Consider the following 21,744-nt stretch of genomic DNA (forward strand, 5'->3'; position numbering starts at 1 on the left):
AGGGCTGCTACATACTAGGTACTTAAAAAAAATACAGAACAATTTTTAAAGGTTAAGAGAGAGATATCTTTAAATGCTTCCCAGAAATACAAGCATTTTAGTTCCAATGAATTTCTTTGGGTACAAAATATGAATGATTAGGTAGGCACTCCGGCTTGCCTGCTCTTTCAAGCCATCTCTACTATAAAATACATGAACAAAAAAGTTAACCTGCCTCTACTTGGTTAAAAATGTTAAGTGAACAGAATGTGGCAAATGAAAGTGTAGGTCAAGTACAGAAAATGCAAAAGTTCCACAAATGTAGTTCTTTAAATACAAATTATTTCCACAGATCGTATAGATGGTCACTATTACAAGTCCAGTTTTTATTAAATAGCACATTTATGTGTTAATTAAAAAAGTGATATCTTCACTATTTAATCAAAATAAAACGCTTTTGAAGAGACAAAGTTATTATGGTTTGGATAACTTCTCCAAAATATTATTTAACACTACATGTAAATGCAGTGTATAACCAGAAACAGCCAGTGAAAACAAGAAAAGAAATCAGCTGTGGGCAGTATATTTTAAAAAAAGCTTCTGGAATGGCTCTGAAAGATAATTGCTTTTAAAAGTTCTAAATTCAAAAACAGGGAGATACAGATATTCCAAAAAAAATCTCTACAATGTATTTTAAGTAGTAACATGTATATGCAATCAAACATGACCGTGCTCAACTAGCTAGCAACAACTAGATTTGACAGATTATAAATGCAAGCAACAAAAATACCCTGTGATGTGTCAATGCATAATTTTAATATTTAACAGTGCTATGCAAATTAAACACATACTACAGCAGTTTACAGCTCTTCAAAGTGGTCTAAACAATATACTGTTGAGATACATAAATAGCACACATGTATTTAGCCACTTGTATCAAGTTTATTGTACCATTGCATTTAGTACAATATCACTCAAGGACTGTGGCCAGGTTGCAACTTTTTCTAGTGTCCAAAATTCCACTAAAGAGTTTCTTCAAAAGTTGCCATTATATCACTCTGCAGGTTCATGTCAATGGTACCAGTCATCTACAGGAAAGTGAATGAACAGGTTTCATAACTGAGTTATCACAGACAAAAGGAATACCATAATAAGTGAGAAAAATCTCTTCTAAACTACTAAAGTGACAGCACACCTGTTGCTTGTTTATAGTGGCATCCACAATGGTAGCACTGGGCACTGTCCAAACTGCACTAAAAGGAACTTAAATTAAAAAAAAAATTGAAGTAACATGTCCACTTCCTTTTCTCATCATTGCAGGTGGACTTCAGTATGTATCTAAAACATTCTTTTTTAAAAGTCAGCCTGTGGCTGTGATTTCAATCACTTCATGGTATCAGGTTGCAAGACTTTTAAAGAATTTGATCGTTGGAAGTGAATTGAAAAGGCAAGCACTTCTGATTAAAAAGACATTTCTGTAACCAATGGTGATGGGAGAGAAAGATAAGATGTTTATTTACCTACTCTAATAGGGCTAGAGGGAATTTCTTTTTTAAATTTGATCTGTAATACCAACATTAAGTCCAAAACATACATACTAAAGGAGCACAGATGAACAACTTACAAGACTTCTGCTGTGAGATATTCACAGACCAGAATTTTTGTAACCTTAAATTTTGCTGTCTCTTAATGTTCTGATCTGATGAGCACTGTAGAACACACACACACACACACACACACACACACACACACACACACACACACACACACACAGGGAATGTTTTGTTTTTGTAGGATTATTCTGCTGCACAATCATTGATGTTACTATGTCTGCTTTTGTGCATGTGTATATCCTTGAAGAGTCTGACAGCTGTCAACATTTGGAAGTTTCAGATTAAGATAGGGTATGAATTTAAAGTGCAATACCTATTCCAGAGTAGTTTACCCTGTGGACACACTAATTCATTTTGGATTAACCTAAACTGGAAAAGGACACTCTTATTCCAGAATTAGAGTGTCTACCCAGGAAACTATTCTGGGTTATGGTGGAATAGCTATTTCACAATAGCTAATCTGGAAACTCTGCAGATGCCATGGGCCTGATCCAAAGTCCATTGTAGTCTATGGGGGGTCTTTCCATCAACTTCAGTGGGCTTTGGAGCAGGCTCTAAAAGAGAGGTGATTGTAGTGACATTTACACTTTCTAAAAAAGATTAGGTTACACCAACTTACCCAAAACTTTACTGAAATATCGATGAAATGCCAAGTTTAGACAAAAGCATTTTGCAGATTGAGGAGTCAGCTGTGGTTTAGCCAAGCTACATTTCTTACGTGGGAGAGATTTTTCCAAATCATTGGGTTAAAGACGGAGAAGTAATATATCCTGACAATCAGACTTACATGCTCCAGTTTTGAAAGAAACTTGGCAAACAGATTACTTAAATTATAAATTAACATAGTGCTTGTGAAGAGTGCCAGCTAGAGTTGATAACTGTTTATGAAGGACATTCTTTGGAACAGGAACTTTGCATGGGCAGCAGCATAAGCTTCCCTACATGGCTTCCAGGGTGACTCAGTGTATTCTGAGTGACCTTTTCAAGGGGAAAGAGTCTTTCAGCCTCTGTACCCAGCAGAGGCCAAGTTCTAAATGAGACTGACAGAGGTGCCAATTTAGCACTGACAAATATCCTAATCAATCACATTTATTGTTCCATGATAATTTACTCTTAGAAGTTTTCCCTTAAGAGTATCCCAGAGGTAAAAGGAATTTGAGTTCTTGGATCAACTACAGTCAGTTTACTTTAGGATGCAAAACAACACTAGGCAGAGATTCATCCGTGGGTTGTAGCCCACGAAAGCTTATGCTCTAATAAATTTGTTAGTCTCTAAGGTGCCACAAGTACTCCTGTTCTTTTTGCGGATACAGACTAACACGGCTGCTACTCTGAAATCCACTTGCAGTGAGCCCTGTATGACACCATAAAAGCCCCTTAACCAGCTAGGGAAGAATTTCCCACCTTGTATTACCCACACTGGCCCCTTTCATTAATCCTGGGGATAAGTAGGCAAGCTGGGGGCTGGAAGAGAATCCCCACAGCACACAATACTATAAGGATTTCATGCTGCTGTGGGCAGCAGAGTAACCTATAAGCAGCCCTGATGTATATCACCAGCCCCTGGAGCAGCCCAAAATTGGCTTAAGTCACTTTTGTGCCTTTCCACCGTTGATCCTCGCACCTCCCTTTCCCCATTACTCTGTCTTTCTGTGTTGTACCTCCTGGAGGTGTAGCACAGAATCTTAAGCCTCAGACTTTACTTACTGGGACAGATCCTCAGCTATTTTAAATCAGCATAATTCCATTGTCTTCAAGTGAATCTACAATGATTTATGCCAGTTGAGGATCTAGTCCACCTGATTTTGTGCTCAACTGTAAGTAAAGCAAAGTTATTAGTTGAAAAAAGTTCCATGACTTACAGCTTCTCTCCGCCTGCGCTCTTGCTCCATTTTTCTAGCCAGGTTACGGTCTTTGACAAGACCTTTCTGGATATTTTGTTGAACCCCAGGTAGTTGTTGCTGTTCGCTGTTTGGCCTCTCTTTTTGTGGCTCTTCATCGGCTTTCATTCCAGTGGATTCCAGTTCTGCTCCTTCATGGGCCCTTAAAAAGTAAAATAAAATGTCTGATTCTTTGGTTTCCTCAGCATTATTTCTGTAGCCTTAACACGTGTCAGCTGAACAAAAGTGTCTGTTAGTAGCTTAATCAGCACTTACCTAGTACACAATACTTTAATGTGGTCCAACAATATGTATTGCACATGTTCATTAATTATATAAAGCTTTTCCCCAAATATAAGCATTACGTGGCAATATTTTTGTTTTTAAATGGGAAGCAACGGAATAAGCACCATTGACACTCCCCACCACAAACCTATATGGGGATTGTATATTTCTTTTAGATGAAATAAGTTTTGTAAACAAAGAATATAAAATGGGGATTTCTTACGTGAGAGTCAGGTAAGGGAAATGTCAGAAGCCAGTCTAGACTCATGGCTTCTGCCTTGTTCCTCTTTGACTGGCCAATCTGATAGAAGTTTTTTCTATCAAGTGACCCCCTGCTGCCTAAAATAGGGCAAGCCACCCCAGTGATTTATTCCACTGATGCCTCTCTTCTATTGAAAGTGAGGGGCATGGCATGGGGCAGAGAGCAGTCTCATCCAGTCAGTGGCTTGTCGTTGGAGGACTTGCAGAGCTGGAAAGAGGCATTTTTGAGGGGCATGGAGGGAATGGAGAGAGGCTGTCAGCCCATGAATTATGGAGGCTTGCCAACAGCGCTGTCAGCTCTGACAGCTGTCTAGATTTGGCAGTGCACTGATTGCATGTTAAAATGGATGCAATGCACTGGTGCAAATTCAATGGAGATGCAGGGCTTACCCCTACACATTTTAGGAATAGAATTTTGTTATAGCTCTGCCACAGGTTGTTCTGTTACAGCAGAGTAAGTGCAAAAATGCAATTATCTTGAATTTAAAGCAGATTAGCTAGTCTTGATTAACTCCACGTATGGATCCTCTTATTCCAGAACTCATCCACACAGAGCTACTCAGAAATAGCTATTCCAGAATATCTCCCAATGTAGATGAGTCCTAAATTGCGTATGACTGATTCTCTTATGACTACTGGTGCAGTTGCTCATTACATATCCTTAAATAATTGTATTATCAGCTTATCAAACAGACTGGTGAGTCACACTTTCATGGACAAGCCAACATAGCATATTTCAAAGGAGTCATGTGGTACTTTATGAATAAACTGATTCCTTACTGGTTTAAGTATTTTTTTTAAAAATAGAAATTAACTTAATAAATTCCACACAGCCATCCAAGAACAGACACTTGATACAAATAAAGTGGACATGCGAAATTGGGTCATTTTCCCACTCAGTTATAAGGAATTACAAACCTCTCTTTTTCTTGAAAGGGGGTTTTCCCTTTCCTCTTGGCTTGTTCCAGTTGTCTCCTTAACTCTTGTGCTCGCTCAGTTTCTTCCTTTTCTAGTGCTGCTTTCCTGAACTGTTTGAAGTTCTCTGGAGATGCCTTTATGGGAACTGGAAGTGCCATCTTTTTACATAAATTTATCCAGGAGTCTGCATTCTTAATTCTGATGTCCTGAAATTTAAAAAAAGTGACTGTAATTCACATAATAGTTTGTGGTATTAAACTGCATTTTTTGTAAACAAATCACTTAGTCCTTACTATACTCACAAAACACTTGGTTTTCCCTGGACCTACTTTCACTCATAAAATGCAAACATCATAACTTTTTCAGTGCAGTTTTCAAATAGGAATGTTTTATTAGATATACGCTTTCAAAAAATTTTGTTGTAGATATTCTAAGTGTGCTTTCTCAAATAATGCCACTCTGTAAAAAAAATGGATTACCAGCAATAGACATATCTGTTAAATATCTTCCCCAGATCCTCCCTATTAGGACATATGCACCAGATTTTCTAGACCCAGAATGAGATGCATTCAGGACTGCTTTGCACACACGCACACACACACACACACACACACACACACACACACCCACCATTGGCAATGTTTTCCTCCTGCATAACTCCCATCTCAGTTCTAGGAAAGCTCCTATCAGGCCTGCAGTTAAAAACTTTTTTTTGTGGTGTAGAGGTGTGAAAAATTCTTTCCTAGTCCCACATGAAAGTTTGAACTCCAGCACTACTATTAGAGGCATTTTCTCAAGTATTGCTATGACCTGGTATTGTGGAATATGGAGGCGACGGATGCTAGTATTAAAAAAACCCACACCCTGAAAAGAGTCAAACCACATTAGTTAACAACGTAGTACAGGTGCACAAGTTTTGAATTCTGAGTCCTTTGTTTTGATATGTTAACTTTTTTATGATGTGAAATCCTAGAAATATAGGGCTGGATGGGCCCTCAAGAGGTCATCTAGTCCACCTCCATATTGAGGCAGGGTTAAGTATACCTAGACAATCCTTGAAAGGTATTTGTCTAAGCTGTCTTAGAAATCTCCAATCACTGTGATTCCATAACCTCCCTAGGAAACGTGTTCCAGTGTTTAACTATCCCTTATAGTTATTTCCTAATTTCCAACTTAAATCTCCCTTGGTGTAAACTAAGCTGATTACTATTTCTCCTACCCTTGGTAGATATGGAGAACAAATTGGTCACCAACCTCTTTATAACAACTCTTAATGTATATGAAGACCTATGTCCCCCCCCCTCAGCGTACTCTTCTCTAAATATGTCCAATTCTTTTAATTTTTCTTCATAGTTCACATTTCCTAAACTTCTTATTTTTGTTGCTATCCTCTGGTGTGTGTGTCTCTCTTCCCTCCCCCCCAATTTGTCCACATCTTTCTTAAAGTGTGGTGCCCAAAACTGGCCAGAGTACTCCAGCTGAGGCCTCACCAATGCCAATAGTATAGAGCATACTTGCTTCCATTGTCCAAGTCATTACTGAAAATATTTACTAGTATCTGACCCATGACAGACCACCACTTGTACATGCTCCCATTTTGACAGCAGTCCATTGATAACTACTCTGAGTGCAGTCTTTCAACCAGTTGTGCACCCACTTTATAGTAATTTCATCTAGACTATATTTCTTTAGATTGCTTATGAGAACATCAGGTGGGACTGTGTTAACAGTCTTACTAGAGTCCAGATAGATGTCTACTGCTTTCCCCCCGACCCCACTAGGCCAGTTACCCTGTCAAAGAAGGAAATTAGATGGATTTGACATGATTTATTCTTGAGGAACTATCAACAGAGATTTGTCGATAGTTCCTCATCACCCAGTTATGCTCTAGGTTTGAATAAATTGTTTAATTGTTTGTTTCAGTATCTTTCTTGATATTGCAATTAGGATGACTGGCGTATAATTCCCCAGGTCCTCCTTTTCAAAGTTAGGTACGGTTTGTCCTTCTCCAGTTCTCTGGGACCTCCCCTGTCCTCCATGAGTTCTCAGATAATTGCAATAGTTCGGAGACTGCTTCGGCTAGTTCCTTAAGTACTCTAGGGTGAATTTCATCAGACCCTGCTGACTTGAATACATCTACCTTATCTAAATATGTTCTTTCCCTATGCTGGCCTAAGATCCTTCCACTTTATTGTGAATATTAATTGTGTTAAGCATCTGGTCACAGTAGAACATGACATAAAATAGCATAAACCAATAGAAAAAAATAGGACATGGAATAGAAACATGTGCTTGAGTCTTTGGAAGATGGATTTCAATAGCTCCCAAGGTCTGTGAGACAATGAACACATAAGCCATAGAAGTCACTTGAGAAGATCCTGAGATAAGGTGCTGCTGCTTTATAATAAACTTTAAAGATCTTCAAATAAGATATGCAAAATTGTTTCCTTGACTCTTAAGAGGGACATCCAAAAAGACAATATTCCTACCTTTTTAGGAAGAATTTGAAGTGTAGGATCTAGTGTGTTTTTATCATCAGTGCTGTCAGAATGACCTGTTGGAACAATAGAATGAGCTTTATGAGTCATGTGTTGATCATCTGGAAGATGCTTCTATTTCTGGAATGGAAGCCCACTGAAAAAGTCCTTTACAAGTTGGTCTCTGCTTTTATCATTGTGGCAGAGGAGCTCCTGAATTCATCAGTCCCAAGTAAGACAGAAAGAGATGCCTAAAGTGCTTTCACTTTCCGGAGTTAGAAGTTGAAGTGTTTGAATAGGGTTTGTAGGTTTTGTTCCACCCTTCATTTTGTGAAGGCTCTCTCTAGAACCCCTCCTTTCCCTGTAGAAAGCGAATGTAGGCAGGACAAAAAACCTTCTTAGAAACTGCAGTGCTTTCTATTTCTAGTTACTAGACTGGGACGGGAAAAAAAACCCAACCCTCTACATTACTCATCTCCTTTCCCCTCCCCCTCCAACAGAGATTGACTCTATCCCTTCTGTGATGTTCCCAGCCTCCCCTAGAGAGGGAGGAGTCAGTTACTTAGTAACCTCACATTCTGCATAAACGCATTTCTCCTGCCAGTTTCCACCTTTTTAAACAAGTAGGTCAGTCAGTAAGGTCTTCTAGTCATGTAAACCCATTTCCACTTCCAGTAGCTCCAGGGTACAGAATGTTTAAGAAATAAGGTATGTGCTCTGAGTAATTATCTTATTTGTTATGCTGATAGATAATTCATTCTGAAAGGCAAACTATAAATTCCATTTCAGTAGCATTCATTTCAACACATATAAATGAAATTCTCTCTCTACTATATGTACTGCAAAAGAAAAAAACCTCAAAATATCATGTGTTTTTGCCAAAAACATTTTTTGAATTGTGCACTTAGAGTAATATTAGAAATACCTTGACAAGTATGTGGAATTGCAGATGACTAAGTCTTCCATTATTTCAGGTAAAACATACTGAATCAATAGGCAGAATTACCACACAGTAACAGAAGCGTTATGCTGCTTTTACCCCGGATATCACTGCTTTTTAGTGCTCAGAAGGGATTTCTATATCTAGATTGTTAAGTGCTTTGGGGATGGAAGCTAAAGCTTTGTTTTTCACAAAGGAACTGCTTTAGACATTGATATGGCACAAAACATAGGTTTAATACTCTTACACCTTTTTGTAATAAAACTCACTACCATCTACTCCGGGTAACTAAATTAGGTTTCAGTAATTCTATGTAGAATTATTCTTACCAAATGTTTAACAGATTTGATAGCTACAGGATAAAATATTATGTAAGCAGTTACATAAGCATCCGGGGCTCACAAACATGTAGAAAACATTAAGACATTAAAGTGCCTTCTCTGAAAATTTAAACTGTGGTCTCCAAATGCTATTTTCCAAAAGCAACCTTTACAAGAAGCAAACATCCCAAGTAGTCTTTTTTTTTTTTTAATTAAAAAGTCAGAAAATGAGCATACTACTCAACTTAAAATGAGCAAGAGTTTTGGCTAGCCAAATAAAATAGGATACCAAGTCAAGGCAGCCCTGTTGATGGGGGTCTGAGCCCCGGTATGTCTCACCGATGACCCTTGTAAATTTCTGGACCTGTCTGAACTCAAACCTATCTAGACAGCTTCTATGAGACCTGGAGAAAGGTCACTATCTTCATGCTTCTCCAGCATGGAGATTTACTTGGCTTTGAAGTGAAGCTCCAGTTCTCCTGAATCTAATTATGTCCTTCATCACCCTGCTCTTCACCTTGCCCCCACACAAGCATCTGGAATTGTCAAGGTGATGGGAAACCTAGAGCATAATCTTCAGCACAAGAGGCTCTGCTGTGAAGACCATCAGTTCATGCACGAGGAGCATTTACTCTTGGGCAGGAGAGGATTTTCTCAAAGCAGACACAGAGGGCTTCATGGCAGTCTTTCAGAAACCTGGTAGTGACCTTACTAGGTTCCAAGAATCCATCTTCATCTCCACTTCAAGAGCATGAATGCAAGATGGTGAAACTCAGGCCTTGTAACAAAGCTGCCTGCCTGCAGTCAGGGACTGCAAATTGAGCTGCTGGCTCCCACCTGGCATTTCCTGCCTTGGCCTGAATCTCATTACTAATGAGCTTCATGAGTCCCAGGCTGAGTGTATTGAGGAGCCAGTACTTTGAGCTCACAGTGGCATGGGGTGCTCAGGAAAGCTATTTTGAGTATTTTTAGGAAATAGCTGACCATACAAGAATGTCTAATTAGATTTGCTTTTCTGCAAGATCTCTTGACAAGTGGTTCAGACAAGCATGTGATTCTTTTAAGCAAATTTTAGGTCAAATTATGTCAGTAAAGATGCACATAGTAGTTCTTAGCACTTATATAGCATCTTTCATCTGAGGATTAAGCAGCACACAAGCTTGTGGAGCAAATGGAGATATCCTATCTCCTAGAACTGGAAGGGACCGTGAAAGGTCATCAAGTCCAACCCCCTGCCTTTACTAGCAGGACCAAGTACTGATTTTGCCCCCGATCCCTAAGTGGCCCCCTCAAGGATTGAACTCACAACCCTGGGTTTAGCAGGCCAATGCTCAAACCACTGAGCAAAGTCTAAGTTCCTTTTATTATTCAAGGAAAACATTTCCCCCCAGAGTTTTAATAATGGAAAATAAATGTAATAATCTTAGTAGGAAGCTCAGGTTGGGTGACTGGGAAATAGCTCCCATGCTGGTTACTCCTGCAACAGCAGGTCTGGTGCTGATGAATGAGCATTGAGCAGAGCTCTGCTCATTCATCTCATTTATTTTTTAAAAAACAAAACAAAACAAAAAAACAACAACACATAAGCAAACTAGTGCTCGCACCCCTGTGGCTCAAAAACTAAGCAACTCATAATACGCCCCAGGGCAAAAACCTTCTCTTACCCTCCCAATCTTGAGATTCTTCCTGCAGCAGCCTTCTTTATGTACAAGAACTCTAGCTTTATTGCCCCCTTGTTAGGGTCAGGAATAGAGCATCCCAACTCCGGTGATCTCGACAGTGAAGATGAGGGGAACCATCCCACAGCCCCCTCCACTTGCCAAGTGAAAACTATAGGAGTGGTGAGTGAAAAGGTAGTGAAGGATTGAAGGAAAAGATAGAAGAGGACAGAACTAAGAGGGATAGAGAAGTAGGGATATGAGGAAGATAGGCAATGAGGAAGGAAAAGATTGAAAGGAAAAAAGAGCAAACCATTCAGACAAAGAAAAGATGGGAACAGGAATGGAAGAAGAGAATGAAAGACCAATGTTTTCCAATAATATTTATAGATTGCTATAGGTGTACCTGTCATTTTGAAACACATTAAAGCAAGGTCCTTGCCTTGAAGTTTACAGTTGAACAGTATGTGGGTAATAATTCAAAAGCAAAAAGGCGTGCACACATGGTCATTGAGGATTGTGCACTGAATTATAACTCATGTAAAACTGATACCAGGTGCTGTAAAGTGGTAGGCACTTTTTAGCATACATAAAGTACATTATTGGTACTAAATAAGTGTTGCAGTACAGAAGGGCAAGGTTAAGACTGCAAAGTGAAAGCATTGTTTTGGTATAATTAAGTTTGTTAGTTAACCCTAAATTTCTAACACTATTCATTGACAATCTTCACTGCTAATTGTTTGGAAATAAGTATGCTTTTAGTTTCCACAAAGCATTGTTTGAAATTTGTTTTATTTATGTTCAAATTAATGGGGGCAGGAGGAGGAGGAGAAGAGAAGTGTGTCTTCACTGCATTGTTAGTTTGGGGCACAACTCAAGTGATACCCTAATTCAGCTCTTGTTCACACAAAAATTTCTAGCCTAGGGTAACTAGGGCTTTGAGTTTGAAGTAGCTAGCTCATCAAGGGAGGTGGGCTGGAGCTCAAGGGGTGCTGAAGCTCAAGCTACTATTGCAGTGGGGACTCAGTTTGAGAACTGTTAAGCTATCCCCTGCAGAAATGACTGATCTAAAGCTCAATACCTATTTGAAAGTCTGAAGTGAGTAAAAACTTTATGTTCTAGTGACAGGTTATTCCCAGACTCTTTACCAGGATCCTCCTTCAACCCTACTGTACTAATTGCTCAGTGGTTTATGGGCTACTTTTAATATATTGCCCAGGAAATATGAAGCCATCAGATCATCTTTTTCAGCAGAATTCCCTAATCATGACTGCATTGCAGAACTTTAGAAGGGAATGAAATGCTGCAGTGGACACACGGATACCTGTAGCCCCTGCTCTTTCAATAGTGATGCAAGGCTGAAGCAGTATTTTATCAGTTTCTACAGTAGGGAAAATCCTTTGGCATCTGTTTATTTTGACAGATCTCTGCTACCCACAAAAGCCAGATAATAAAGAATAAGCCACCTGGAGACATTCCAGGGAGTGTCAGTAGAGAATCCTTTTAAAGTTCAGCAAAAACTTTTACTATTATGTAACAGGGCATCAATGGGGTGAATTTTTATCTAACTATTCTAAGCTTTCTAAATTAAGCTGTTTGTCCCCGCTACTAAACTGCAGGGAAAGTTAAGCCTTTTCAAATTTAAAGTCATTGGCTTTATATAGTCTTGGTATCAAATACAACCAGAATGAGAACTGGACATCCATTTTTACTTAGCTTTATGTAAATTAAGTGAATCAACAAACAACAAGAAGAAAGTGGACCAGGAAAAATAGTCACAGTAATGTTTGCATGCAGTACTATTTAGATATTAATTAGTGAACAGATATTACATTTAGTATTACTTTATTTTGACCAATATAATCTGAAAGTTCACATATACATTTATTTCAGATGTCTGCTCCTGATCTCAGTTACATTTCTAATAAGACCATACATACTTTGTTCTTGATTTATGGATTTTGAGCCAGCAACTCCCCCAGAAACATTGTTTTGAAGAATATTTAATTTTCCAGATTCTTTGCCATCACTCATTGGAATATCCTGGGAAGATGAATTGGATGCCTAGGAGAGAATTAAGAGAGAGTTCAAAATGTACTCTGATCAGTTAATCTGTGCAATGTTCTATACATAGTATTTATCTAACAGAAAAAGGGAATTGCAACAGTGGGTTATTTCAGTCTATACAGGCTGGACCTGCAAGGAGGAAGTAGATTTGATCCATACTGTGGTCAACTAAAGTAAATTCTACATAAGGAGGCACTTTACTTAGTAGCAAGTACTGCTGAAAGAAATCAAGTGAGGGGCAATATGACTGTGGCCCAGATTCCCTCCTCCTGTTCCAGGAAGTTAGCACCACCTGAGTGGTGCTAAGTGGCAGAATCAAGCCCTAGCTGGCCAGCTGAGAATTCCCCCAGCACAGGGGAGATCAGCTTGTGCAAAGTGTTTTACTGGCTCCTAAAACTGCTATTCCACCCCAGAGTAAGGGGCAGGGTGGAGCACACCTGCACTACCTTCATTTATAGCTGAGTATGTTCCTCTAGAGGTCATAAACTGGCATAAGATAAAGCAGCCCCAATGTTGGGCTGGGGCTTTCACAAATGCACCATGAGAGTAGGGTGACCAGACAACAAGTGTGAAAAATCAGGATGGAGGCGGGGGGGTAATAGGAGCCTATATAAGAAAAAGACCCAAAAATCAGGACTCCCTATAAAATCGGAACATCTGATCACCTTACATGAGAGTCAGAGAAGGTGTTACTAGCCCTCCACCAGGCTCAGTGCAGAAGAGGAAGAGAGCCTCTCTTTGTGCAATGGCGACTCTGGTCTGGAGAGTCCAAGAACAAAATGGCAGCACAGAAGAGGGACAATATATTTAGCTGTGATGCTGGGAGTTCCTTTTCCAGACCTGAAGAAATGCTCTCTGTGGCATGAAAGCTTGTCTTGCTCACCAACAGAAGTGGGTCCAATAAAAGATATTACCTCACCCACTTTGTGTCTCTAATATGCAGGGACTGACATGGCTACAACTACATTCCGTAGCATGAAAGAGGTGCATTTTAAGTCTTCGCACTGGAGAAACTTCAGAAAGTAAAAGCTTTTGAAAGCTTGGGTGAATCAATTGTACCTAGACCTGTTTGGAAGCCTGTTTGTCTAACTATCTTTCTAGACAAGTTGGGAGAGGTTAAGCTGTGACATCAAGTCCAACTCAAAGGGAACTATAGAATTCAGCATGACAGTTAAGGGCCCCCATCTGGAGACTCCTCAAGGGTGGATTAGCCAAATTCAGGGTTTATTTATTAAATCATTCCTCCCTCAAAGAAACTGCTGAAGGAATTCTCCATAGTTATATTTTAATCAAAAGATAAAATCATGTGGGGGAGAGGGGGGAAAAAAGCCAGGCCTCACCTCATACCATCTTCACTGTACCATACAGCTGACAAGAGTTTAGTATGATATTTCCAGAGAAGGAAGCAAAAAGAAGAAGAACGAATGAAGATGCTGTGATTATATTACAAGGTAATCTTTACCTTCTGAAAGTCAAAGTGATCCTGGCAGTTTTATACTTTCAGCAACTATGTTAGAGGATATGTATTAAAGAAAGACAGTTAAGCTAGTGATTCCTTCAGCTGCAAAGCTTTTCCTTTCATATTTTGGCATAGAAAGCGCAATCCAACTCCTATTAAAGGCAATTAAGTCACTATTTGATTGTGGGAATTAGATTAGACCCATACGGAACCACTGAAATGCTAATCAAGCTCAACCAACATTTCCAGAAAACAGAAAACCTTGCTCCAGTGTTGTATGAATACAAGCCTGAAGTGTTGCGATACTAGGTCTACTTAGTTTGAAGGACAGAAGGTTAGTTATATGAAGATACTTGAGAAATCTATTTGGAGATAAATTAGCATAAATAATGACAATTCACCTCTGTGGCAATGTGAGTAGGCTGGCTGATAGAAGGCTGGCATGTCTTTGGAATATTTTGAGGCCTTTGCTGTACTGGTGTGGAGTGCAGTGGAGATATAACTGTGATTATACCTGAGTGGAGGGGGGGAAAAAGGAAATTAAATGTGCAACTTCCCATAATATACAGAGTCAACAAATCTGTAACCTATACTCAAAATTAGCTCAACAATATTTTAAGACACAGAATAGCCAAGTGTACATTCCAGCTAGATACTTTTTGGTACAGTCATCTGTTTTTAGTTAGCTTCCTAGCTGGATAATCAGCTAGCAGCTCATTCAGTTTTATACCAGGGCTGAGGAAGGATGATAAACTTTCAGATTTTTTGAGGGGGATGTCATTAAATATTTGCAAGATAGTTTTAAGGTAAGAGATATTTAAATATTCTTTCCTTTAAACCCAGCTTTACCAATGCAGCATTATGTCCTTTTAGCCCAATCTTGAGTCACTTTTTATAGTCACATTGCTCTTTTCTATTTTGCTATTTGAGAGTAGTAAAATGACACTTACTAAAACCACAGTATCTGAAGTGTTGGTAGACTGCATTTCAGCCACCAGGATTCTGCTAAGTGTTGCTTGACCCCCATGACAGAACAAAGGGTGCTCAACACTACACATGTAAACTATTGCAGGGTCTCTAACCTAACACTTCCCCCATCCCACCTCCCAGCAAATTCCAAAAAAACAAAACAGGAATTCTAGACAAGACAAATACCAATTTTCTTCTCCTGCTATAATGACAGTCTCATGTCAATAATAGCCATTTCATTTTCTGGTGTAAAGATTTTACCTGAAGGAGACAGCATGCTTTGTTCAGGTAGTTTAAGTGGACTACGTTGCAAAAGCTGAGGCCATTGTGGTATTTTATGAGAAGGCTGCGTTTCTGAAGATCTTTGATTTTGCAAGCTACTAGTAAAAGAAAATGAAGTCTGCACTTCAGGAATAGCATTGCAGGATGTCTTTTGTAAAGACAGTGGTATTTGCTGCAGGAAGATTTAAATGTAATTAATTTTTGATATTTACCTTGCATTTGATAAAGTTAAGACTTTAATACCTCTTCAAGTTTTTTCCCTTTCCACCTGGGCATTTGAAAGTGATTTACTCCACTTAAAAATACAGTACAAATACTATCTGATGTCACTGGTGCCTATAATATGTTAGGAATTCTATAGGTTTGACAGCAGAAAAATGTATCCATTTAAATTAACAATGATGCACAATTTAAACTGAAGTGGAATTAACTCCTGCTGTCTGGTAGATACTTTGATAAATACACTACATTCTGACTCAGATACCAAGTATACTACAGAGGAAGTTGTAGAGACATCAAGATAAATTAAATGTAAGGCCCAGCCTGGTGGCATAGGAGTAGCATTCTGCAAGTCTTAGTTTTCCAAGGGAGAGGCCGAGATATATCAGTAGCATGGATCTCACCATGGAGACACTTGAGCGCTTATCTTGCAAAGGCTATTCACAGTGAATAAAGTTAAGCGTATGCTTAAGTCTTTGCAGGATCAGAGCCTGAGTGAAAGGCATAGTCTAAGAAGAGGTCTTGCATAATCCCTCTATAATGGAGGGTGAATAAACAGCCATTGAATAAAGAAGGCCAGTTAAGTTTGCCATCTGATTTTTCTATGTGGCTAAGTACTCTGCTCTGAAAGGAGGAGCAGTATATTTGAAGAACAGGAGCGGTACTCGAACTCTTCCAGGAAGGGGGAGTGGGAAGGGAATTGAGTCCAGTGTGGGCAAACTGATGTGGAAGTCTTCTTGTAAAAGTACTTTGAAATACGAGCTGCAGCCTCTCCTCCCCGCCACACCTCCCATTGGGGATCTTTCAGAGTACATTCTGAAGGATGAGCATGGGCAATGGGAGGGTCACAGGCAAGCAGCTGCACTGGTATATAAGATGGGTATTCACAGGAGTGGAATAGGTGGTTTGTTTGTTTATTGGAAAAAGAGAGCTAAAGAATTCTATATATTTAGTTTCATGTTAGGCTAGTTCCTCTTAAATCTTGCTCATTGTTCAGATGATGCTGTAATGTTTTGGATACTTCCTACATCTGTCACTATATCTGAACTAATATTTTACTTGAAGATTTGTATGCTTATAGCTAAGAGGAGACCTTAGTGTGCTTAGCATGGTTTATTAGGTTGATTCACTTTAATATGTGAAGGGTGAGACTGTGTTAAAGACACTTAAAAAATAAACCTTGTTAACCATTTTTAGGTAAATGTTGCCTCCATATTTTTCCTCAGACCCTGTTCCCCCCCCCCATCTGTAGTGAAGGAAGAGGATCCCCAAATGCTGCTCCCACCCCAGCAGCTGGGCTAGGTCTAGCCAGAGTGTTCCAGCAATATGCGTAACTTTGAACTTCTGCAGCAAACAAACTTTGTTCCACCCTATGAGTGAGGTAAACAAAATTAGAATCTAGTTAAATGTTCAAGATTTTAGTATCAAACAACAGAGAACAAAGCAATTTAAGTGATTTCAGCAAACAACACTACGCAGTGAATGACAAACCTTTTAATCTAGATCTAAAGTTATATGCATTCTAACAAAAGAGAAATGTGAATTTACCTCCATTTGTTCTTTAGAAGTCACACCATTCTGTCTGGTTCCATTTGGCTTTGAGCCTATTTCTGTAATCATCAATAAAGTAAGTGAGAAACTCCGATTTCACATCTGTTGTACGATTCACATCAGGACATTTTTATCTGTATTGCAGTAGCACCTAGAGGTCCAAGACCCATTGTTGTGGGAACTGAACGGACGTCCCTGTCCCAGAGAGCTTACTTCTGTTCAGTGGTGTTACACACATGCTTAACTTTGTGACGTCAATGGGACACACATATAGGGCCCTAATGGGATTTATACCTTAGCTGCCATTGCCACTTTAATGTAATTTTTTGTATTGTATAAGTGTAAAGAAACCACAGACTAAGGGTGGGATTCAGTGGGCAGCACAGAGCTTCCAGCCTAAGCAGAGATGAGGCTATGGTATTTTGGCATGCTCCAGTGGCTGGAACAGCCCCCAATATAACTTAAAGCAGCCCTAGACAGCTAGCAGCCTCAAGTACATGCCCATCCAAGACCATAGGCACATATTCAGGGCAGGTAGCCCCTCCTGCTACCACCGGCATGCTCTATTTTTAGTGTGCTAGCTCAATCAGCTATCACCTTTATGTCTCCTCGAGCTAGAAGTTACATCTCCAGCTCAAAGTGTAGACATGCCCTTAGAATATCCATTAACTACATCCATATTTTTATTTCCGATGAAATGGTATATTACAAAAAGTGATTAACAATTAAAATTGGTGTACATGGCTTTCAGAATAGATATTTTAAAATCAATGGCAGCGTATAAAATATTTAAAGTGAAAGGCAGCTGTATTTCTAGCTGAAAACTTGCCGTACCAGTGGACTGCATGTCAGTTTTCAATTAACAGCGTGATTTCAAGTTCAAAATACATTCTGTATGTTTTTAGACTACTTCTATTTTTACTTAAAGATTGTCATTCAGTATATGTGAAACGATTAGACATTTGAAGTAGTGACAGATGGCTCAGTAAAACAAAATTTCTAAACTTAAGTTTAAATTGCAAGACAGAAGTATCATAGCTTAGTGGCATTCCCAGACCAATTAGAGTCAACGCCACCTTGAGATGAACTAACGCCTATATAAAACTGGCTGAAATGTTGTGCTGGTCATGAAAATTAATTCCAGCTACAAGAGAAAAAATCCTTTACACCAAAGAATATGCTTCCATCTTCCAGGCAACTATTGTAGAGCCCAGAAAGTTTCAAAAATTCTGAGCTTGATGTTCTGGTTTTAAACACTTAGACCAGGGATAGGCAGCCTATGGCATGCGTGCCAAAGGCAGCACATGAGCTGATTTTCAGTGGCACTCACACTGCCCAGGTCCTGGCCACCAGTCCGGGGGGCTGTGCATTTTAATTTAATTTTAAATGAAGCTTCTTAAACATTTTTAAAACCTTATTTACTTCACATACAACAATAGTTTAGTTATATATTATAGACTTATAGAAAGAGACCTTCTAAAAACGTTAAAATGTATTACTGGCACGCAAAATCTTAAATTAGAGTGAATAAATGAAGATTCGGCACATCACTTCTGAAAGGTTGCCGACCCCTGACTTAGACAGACATCAACTTCAGTGCTGGATATTGTGGTCACTGATAGGGTGACCAGACGTCCTGTTTTTAAAGGGACAGTCTCGCATTTAAGCCCTCGTGCAGATGTCCCGACTTTTTCTTTAGAATGGGCAAATTGTCCCGTATTTTCTGTCTCCCCCCACCAGTACTGGTGGGTCTTGCTGCTGGCCAGATCTCTACTCGCCAGCTGCCCTCCCACCAGCTGAGTGGGAGGGTCCAGTGACCGATGATGGGGGCGGGTGTACAAGGCTGGTGGCGGGGTGAAGCTGCAGCACGCAGGGCCGGCTGCTGCCCCTGCTGGTCCATAAGTGCAGCCCCTGCTGCATGCCGGCTCTCAGCCAGCAGGGCCTCACCCCCCGTCCCTTTTCTGGCCAGCGCAGGCTGCAATGTGCGGCCGCTGGTGCGTGCAGGCAGCGGCCAGTTACGTGTCGCCTCTATTGCCCACTCATCAGCCCTTTATGTGTTCCCCCTCTCGCTGTCCTCTCCCTGCTTTGTCCCTTCACCCCCTCCAGCCCTGCTGCTGCTCCATATCCCCCCCCCTCCCCAGCCGGGCAGAGAACTAGCCCCTGGTCGGAATGCTCAGCTTACCAACAGCCTGGCTGGCAGGCTCCTTCCTTCCCCCACTGCCTCTGGCTGGGCCAGCACCCCAGGAAAGCCCAAGACCCTCTGGTCCAGGGTGCTGGCCAGTAGGAACCTAGCTCTGTGTGTGCCAAAGCCCCGTACAGTGCTGGCCCAGGGAAGCCTCTCTGCCCCTCAGCTAAGCTCTGGAGAGGTGGGGAGCAATTTCCAACCTGTTCACACCCTGACCCTGCAGGCTCCACAGCAGCCCCCACCCCCCCAGGCAGGGGCTTACCATCTTTTTCACACACACGCCCGCCCTGGTTCCTGCCCCCCCAAGGAGCGTGGGGCTGCTCCATCCCCTAGGCAACTCTGCTGCTGAGCCACCTCTCTGGCCAGGCTCACTGAAGCTCCTGCAGCCAGGTTCCCTGGGCCCTAGTGCACAATGCATCCTTAGGGCTTAGCCCCTTCCTGCCTGTGCTGTGGCCAGGGGACAGGAGACAGCTGGGTTTTGTCAGCGGCCATTAGCTGCCTTTGAACACTATAGGGGCAGGAAGGGACAAGCTGCTTCCAGCCACAGAGGGGGTGGGAAGGGGGTGGGGAAATAGATGAGCTCTGCAAAGACACAGGCCAGGTCATCCCTTCCTTTCCCCTCTGGCTGGAAGCAGCTCCTGTCCCTTCCCTCCTGCACAGAGCTGAAAGACTGCTGCTGGCCACATTCTGGTGTGAACCCTGGCAGAAATCTGAGGGGCCCATGTGATCCTATGTGCCCCCTCCCATGTGTTGCCTTGGGAAGGCGCAGCACCAGGTGAGGTGGGTCCGGTCTGGGGGCCCAGCCAGGCACGAAAGACAGAGCACCAGGCAGGGAGGGTCAGGTCGGTCGGTCGCCCCCCCATCGTGTGTATGAGTGTGAGTGTGAGAGAGCTCTCCCCATGTGAACCCTAAAGCCTTAAAAATAAGAAGGCAAATAAAAAGAATCCAACTATGCAGTATTTCTTTTTAATAGGGGCTCAGTCAACTTGATGTTAATTTGAACGGTTGTACTGCATAGTTCTGATTGATTGCTGTTGAACTTGCTTGAATACGAGTAATTTTACCAGGTGTCCTGTATTCAGCGTAGGGAAATATGGTCATCCTAGTCATTGATTGTTCAGTAAACTGCAAGGGTGAGCATTTTATGCAAGACAGAGTATATCAGTCCTTCAGAGGATCTCATCATGTATAGCAGCTTTACCTGCAATTTGAATAATTTTAAGTTTGTTCCCCAAAATCAGTGTACAGAGAGTCTAAGACAAGAACCACCCTGGAAAAATGAGCTAGGTTAATGACCACTTAAACCCTCTTCTATACTAGATGCTAAAACACATTATTGGGAAAAAGATTACACTGGGAAAATAACATTTTTCCCCCCTGACATGTAAACAGGGCCTAAATATTGAGCTATACTTTAATTAGAGTTTGAAACAGCCCCACTATATACATTTATATTGAACAGTTTGAAAAAGTTCAAAGGAATAATACACGATACGAAGTCTCATTCCTCTCCTCCCACACAGATATGCACCTCATGCATACAGTAGTCAAAGACACTCACAATCTTTCAGCAATCTGGGATTGTTTTCAATCCAGACTGCACTGCAAATTGCATTTCAGAATGGAACACTGTAAAAACAATTTCAATTAACTCCAACTTTGTTTTTTTGGGAAAATATCAGTTTGAAGTATGATCATTAGAAATGCTATTGGTAAGAGTTTTGGTACTACACTTGCCCTCATCCCTCCCTAACAATTTATTTTTCTATTTCTTAAAAAGAGTTTTGCTGCTAGGTTGTAGGCCTACACACAAACAAAATATTTCTATAGTCATCCCATTATAGTAATCATGTTGTTACAAACATTTAGGCAACACAGTTTTTAGACAACTATGAATTAGATGAAAGTATGCTTTTAAAAGAAGAGCTTAATACTTTTAAGTAACCTAGCATATAGTTTATGACACGCTCCAGTACAGACACTTACATTTTGCTACTAGAAGTTTTCATTCCCAATTTCAGTTTGCCACTAAAAAAAGTACTTTTCTAGAGAAGTTTTATCTGTAAAAAGAGTTTCAGTATTTCTACTTCATAGCGTTTGACTAGACTATGGCACCCTGGAACATATAGCAACTCCGTAGGCCTAGAAGTATGCAAACTGAAGCTTCTTTTGTAAATTCTGAAGCATCAGGTCCTGTATATCAAGAGGCAGATGCTATACAATGAGGTTATCTGACCTGATTCAGAGTCATTGGTATCTGAAGAGCTAGAATCACTGCTAGTGCTGCTGCTGCTAGAGTCTGAGGAGGAGCTGCTGCTGCTACTCTCACTCAATCGCCTTGGTCCACCAATAATCTTTGGTATAGTGTTATTTTCAGCTGCAAGATAAGAAAAGGAAGTTAAAAGTACATATAGCACTGAAAGTCTTATGAATATATATGTTAAGTAGGGCTGTGAAGTGATAAAAAAATTAATCATGGTTAATCGCACTGTTAATAATAGAATACCATTTATTTAAATATTTTTGGATGTTTTCTACATTTTCAAATATTGATTTCAATTACAACAGAATACAAAGTGTACAGTGCTCACTTTATATTTATTTTGATTAAAAGTATTTGCACTATAAAAAACAAGAAATAATATCTTGCAATTCACTTATTACAAGTACTGTAGTGCAAT

At 40.3% G+C, this 21,744-nt stretch overlaps 1 protein-coding gene across 1 annotated transcript in view; it reads right to left on the reverse strand.

Moving 5' to 3' along the window:
• Positions 1-1,001: 1,001 nt before the first annotated feature.
• LOC112109881 (bromodomain testis-specific protein) overlaps positions 1,002-21,744 on the reverse strand; it is a 50,590-nt gene continuing 29,847 nt past the window's right edge. The window contains exons 11-19 of the mRNA XM_026655771.1: positions 21,300-21,440; positions 16,876-16,937; positions 15,088-15,280; positions 14,259-14,371; positions 12,272-12,395; positions 7,426-7,490; positions 4,937-5,142; positions 3,455-3,635; positions 1,002-1,067 (exon numbers count right to left, since the gene is read on the reverse strand). Coding sequence (XP_026511556.1) covers positions 1,002-1,067; positions 3,455-3,635; positions 4,937-5,142; positions 7,426-7,490; positions 12,272-12,395; positions 14,259-14,371; positions 15,088-15,280; positions 16,876-16,937; positions 21,300-21,440 — 1,151 coding nt within the window. The remainder of the gene's footprint in view (positions 1,068-3,454; positions 3,636-4,936; positions 5,143-7,425; positions 7,491-12,271; positions 12,396-14,258; positions 14,372-15,087; positions 15,281-16,875; positions 16,938-21,299; positions 21,441-21,744) is intronic.

The sequence above is a fragment of the Terrapene carolina genome, unplaced genomic scaffold, assembly GCF_002925995.2.
Source record: "Terrapene carolina triunguis isolate 2854851 unplaced genomic scaffold, T_m_triunguis-2.0 Scaffold211, whole genome shotgun sequence".
Taxonomy (NCBI): Eukaryota; Metazoa; Chordata; order Testudines; family Emydidae; genus Terrapene; species Terrapene triunguis.